This window comes from Sycon ciliatum, chromosome 6, assembly GCF_964019385.1.
Source record: "Sycon ciliatum chromosome 6, ocSycCili1.1, whole genome shotgun sequence".
NCBI lineage: Eukaryota > Metazoa > Porifera > Calcarea > Leucosolenida > Sycettidae > Sycon > Sycon ciliatum.
The window spans coordinates 30,232,744-30,237,803 of NC_088648.1; the positions used below are offsets into that span (position 1 = coordinate 30,232,744).

General features: G+C 47.8%; 1 protein-coding gene across 1 annotated transcript in view; it reads left to right on the forward strand.

Moving 5' to 3' along the window:
- The window catches only part of LOC135819874 (poly(U)-binding-splicing factor PUF60-B-like), a 14,981-nt gene extending 10,327 nt beyond the window's left edge, over positions 1-4,654 (forward strand). The window contains exons 10-11 of the mRNA XM_065333173.1: positions 196-373; positions 3,902-4,654. Of these exons, the coding sequence (XP_065189245.1) occupies positions 196-373; positions 3,902-4,011 (288 nt within the window). The 3' untranslated portion in view covers positions 4,012-4,654. The remainder of the gene's footprint in view (positions 1-195; positions 374-3,901) is intronic.
- The last annotated feature ends 406 nt before the right edge of the window (positions 4,655-5,060 follow it).

Consider the following 5,060-nt stretch of genomic DNA (forward strand, 5'->3'; position numbering starts at 1 on the left):
GCACACACACGCGCACAAATTCCGGCTGAATAGCCATTCTCTTCATTGCAACTAACGTTTTTCTGCTGTTCTTTGGGTTCGTGTGCGCGCGCGTGTGTGTGTCTGTGTCGATTGCGCTCTGATTTGCACGCCTGATCCTTCACCACCACCACTACCACCGGCTTACGTTGCTGGTTCCCTCTGGACCATGCTCAGTCTTGCGTAGTGATGCTTCGTAATATGGTCACCCCGGATGAGCTGGATGAGGAGCTGGAAGGTGAAGTGCAGGACGAGTGCTCTCGCTATGGCAACGTGCGCCGCGTCGTCGTGCACACGCAGGAGGTGGACGGCGAGATCACCGTCAAGATCTTCGTCTGCTTCACCGAGCCAGAGGGTAAGAAGAACAGCCAAGACTGTACTAGTATTCTGTTTTGGTGTACATTTCTGTGTGTATGGAACAGACGCGTAGCTCTGCCGTTGGAGGTGGTCCAGCCGGGAAATTTTTTAAATTAGGGTGCGAAATCCTGCATTCTGGGCGAAAAAGTGGTCCGGCCGGACCAGCTGCTACGCCCGTGCAGAATGGTTGCAGGTCAGTTGGTCATGTGACCAAATTTGTGCAGAAAGTGATCATGGCATGTGGACAGTGGAATCAACATGGCCGATATCATGTGACCCATAGATGCAGAGGTTGAGTGGAGTTTGATGTGAATTTGTGAAAGCACTCTACTGTCTCCCTGAGGCTGGCTGCCCACTGCCCGGTGACTAGAATTTCACAGTGTACTGTAAACCAACCACTGTAAACTGCCTAATGTTTGCGATGTATTAATGTTTGCTAATTTTGCAAGAAGAGCATAACGCATCCATCGTGAAATCAAACTTCAACAGTGGGTGTATATGTGTGGCCACAGTGCTCCACGAACATTTGCCATTGTAAACTCGCTGGTTCTGAGAGATCGCAAAATTTAGTGACGCAAACATTGGGTGGTTTACAGTAATATTCGCTGGCGATTTAATTTCGCTGATTTCGCCGCTTGGTGCAAACCGGCCAAAGTAAATCACAGGCCAAAGTTTGTGATAGAGGCAAGTGATGGAAGATTGAGCCATAGCTGCATGTGAAAGCAACAACTAGCGATTGATGTCTTTTTGGAAAACCCCAATCGGCCAAAAGTTTCATTTCGAGATCGGCGAAAGTTTCTCACTGGCCAAAATTTGCTGATTTATAGTACTCATAACCAGAAAATTCAGGGTAGGCTAAGTTTCAGGATGTGCTCACAAGCTGGGTGTCAGAAAATGCTCATCAGCTAAGTTTCAGGATGTGCTCTTGAGCTAAGTTTCAGGAAATGCTCAGGAGCTTCGTGCCAGGAAATGTTTATCAGCTAAGTTTCGGGAAATGTTCATGAGCTGTTTCAGGAAATGCTCATCAGCGAAGTTTCAGGAAATGTTCATGAGCTGTTTCAGGAAATGCACTTCGGCTTTGCTTCAGGAAATGTTCATGAGCTGTTTCAGGAAGTGCACTTCGGCTTTGCTTCAGGAAATATTCATGAGCTGTTTCAGGAAATGTTCATGAGCTGTTTCAGGAAATGTTCATGAGCTGTTTCAGGAAGTGCACTTCGGCTTTGCTTCAGGAAATGTTCATGAGCTGTTTCAGGAAGTGCAATTCGGCTTTGCTTCAGGAAATGCTCATCAGCGAAGTTTCGGGATGCACTTATGAGCTGAGTTTCAGGATACTGTAGAACGGGTAATTCTAGCGACTATCAATTTTAGCGTTTTCCCATTGGCAATCAGTTAGCGATGTTTTATTTTAGCGATTTGCATTTTTCTTTGTTGTACACATTTTGATACAGTCGACCTACCCTTATAACGATATTTCCGTCACACCAAGAAAATTAATATTGTTATAAGGGTAATATTGTTATAGGGGTAACTGGTTCATTTCATACACATACGTCATAATGCATGAATTCTGTTCATTTTTTACACTCTTCATAGCATAAAAAACTGACGTACGTGCTCATTATGGGCACAGCAAGGTGCCCACTGGTGCCCCCATTGCATTTCGTCATGTCCCAGCGACTTATCAAGTGAAGCTTGCCCTACCTGGATAGTGGGCTCTACATGTTGCTTGCTAGATATTGTTATAAAATGGAAAATGTCGATTGGTCAGCCCATTTTATATCGTTATAGGGGTAATATCGTTATAACAATATTGTTATAGAGGTAAGGCACTGTATACACAAGTCAATGGAGTGATTTGGTTTGGCAGAAAAATATCGTTATAGAGGTTATCGTTATAAGGGTAGGTCGACTGTACTGCATTCTACTACTTGTACTGTATGTACAAACCATCACTACCGTGTACTATATATATAAAGTGCACTACGAGAGAACATCATAAAACATGTGTCTAGTGTAGACTGTAGTGCTACCGGTAGTACTACTACTACATGTACATGTACTATGATGTAGTAGTGCATTGTACTCACGGATCACCAGTGCACTGGTACTAATGTCTCAACGGATTAGCGACTTGAAACTTTAGCGAAAATGAGTCGATCGCTAAATTCGCTAGGGTTTTTACGAAATTAGAGGTAGGGTTTTTACGAAACTAGAGGTAGGGTTTTTACGTCGCTAAAGTTACCCGTTCTACAGTACTAGTATGCCTATGGCTATTTTGTATTTTATTATTTTACTTGGGCATTCCAGAGGTTCTGCATGTATACGGTCAACTTTGCGTATAACGACACTCGGCGGGGCATCAGAAAAGTGTCCTTATTCGCGAAGTGTCCTTATACCTGAAGTCTCATTATATGTATTGCAGTTGGATGGGACTTTGCTCTGGGCATGGAAATTCTGTCGTTATTCGCGACTTGTCGTTATATCCGCAGTCATTATTAGCGAAGTTGACTGTTGTCGGTTTGATGCACGGGTTAGATGATGACCCTAGTTTAGGGGTGAAGTGCTGCGTGTGAAAGGGTTCTTGTACCCGCTTGTGAAAGGGTTCTTGCACCCGCTTGTGAAAGGGTTCTTGCACCCGCATGTGCTGTACTCATTGTGTGCCGGGCTTATAGCCGATGTTGGTTCCACCCCAGGCTGCATGCTCCCATAGATAATAATTATGATACTGCATACCCCGGGCAGCCTACATCTGCGTGTGTGCATGTGTAGCTTCGCCAGGAGCAGCTATGGCGAATGCCCATGGTTGAAGAGATGGACCTGTGTGTGTGTGTGTGTGTGTGTGTGTGTGTGTGTGTGTGTGTGTGTGTGTGTGTGTGTGTCGGACTCTTCCTGACTTTTCTTTCATTCTCCTGGTTGGTTACCAACAGCCAGTGCATGCTGGAGTATGTGGTGTGATGTGTGCGTGAAAAAAATGAAAAAAATGAAAAAGACCAAAAAGTAGGGATTCACTGGCCAGAAAAAGCCACTTCATAGCTGTGTGGTGTAGACCAGGCTGAATAGTGGCGGTCAATTCTTCAGCCTTGCAAGCTGTTGAATGGTGCAATCCCAGCACAAGCTGCTATGGCTTCTGCTGTAGCATCGCTATCATCGCCTCTGGCGATGGGCGTCCAATGGTCCAATGGTGTGTGTGTGTGTGTGTGTACGTACGTACGTGTGTTCTAGCCGGGAGCAACAATGGTGAGACAAACAAGATCTGATTGTTCGATGTGTTCCAGCAAGTTCTGTGTGGGTGTTCGGTATGCTAGTATCCTCTGAGCTCCACCTGCGGCGAAAGAAATCAGTCGTTGATGCCAAGTATGTGTACACGTGTGCTTGCGCTTCTGTGTGTGTGTGTGTCTGTGTGTCTGTCTGTGTCTCTGTCTGTGTCTCTGTCTATGTGTGTGTGTGTGTGTGTGCGTGTGTGTGCGTGTGTCTGTCTGCATGTGTGTGTGTCTGTCTGTGCGTGTGTGTTTTTGTATTCCCACAGAGGCAGAGAAGGCCCGTCAGTCACTGGCCGGTCGTTTGTTCGCCGGCCGTACGGTACATGCTGAGATTTTCGACCAGGCACGGTTCGACGCCGGGCAGCTGAATGGCTGAAGATTTCGCCGTGTTGACCGCTCGCTAGGCGAGAGATGACGTCGCAGTGGAAGCAACTGCGTCCTCCCCTTTTTTACTGTGATCTTGGACTTCGTTGGCATCAACGTGATAACATTGTGTGTGTATCGCATAGAATTCCACACACGTATTATGCTGTATGGTGGCCATCGGAGCAGGAGCCATACTTAGTAGTGAAGAAAAAACACTCGGCAACTCCATGTTTGGCGTTGTCCTGATGCCGAATATGGTAGCCCTCCTCGTGCCACCATCATGTCATGGTCGCGGGCAGCCTGTCTGTAATTGCCGGTCTTGTTGTCCCGGATACGGTTCACTATAGTCCCGGACCGGCCGTCCTTTCTTCCCAGTTCTTCGTCAGTGTCTGCTCTTTGTTTCGTCGTCGTCGTGGTAGTAGTACGAGTTTATCTGCATGTTTGCACACAGCGCACACCCCCACCATTGAGGCTGTGTGCACCGCACACCCCCACCATTGAGGCTGTGTGCTGCTTCGTCGTCGTCGTCTGCTGTGCCTGTTTTTGAGCTTTCTCTGTAGATTTTGGTTCGTTTGCTGTTGCTGGCTACCTAGTTCTCCAGTGTCTGTTTTGCTTTGTGCAGTGCGTGCTCTCGACATCTCGGTCTCCCTGCATTGGCTCTGTTTACTTGCCTGATGTGTGTGGGGGGGGGGGGGGGGAGTGCGTGACCTGGTTCAGGGGGGGGGGGGGGGCTTGTGCATGACCAGGTTCATGGGGGGGGCTTCTATGTGACCCGGTTCAAGGAAGGGCGTGTGCATGACCAGGTTCGGGGGGGGGGGGTTGTGCGTGACCAGGTTCATTGCGGGGAGGGACTTCTGTGTTACCAGGATCAGGGGGGGGGGGGGGGGGGTGACCAGGATGATGGTAGGATCATCTTGGTGTCTGACTGATCTCTGCAGATCTGATTCTGTGCTGGCGAGAAAGTCAGTTCCGTATCATAGCATTACAGTGTGCCAGGTTTTGTGCACCAGCACATATTCCCAAGACGTCATATCAGGGGCCCAGCCTCGCCACACACAA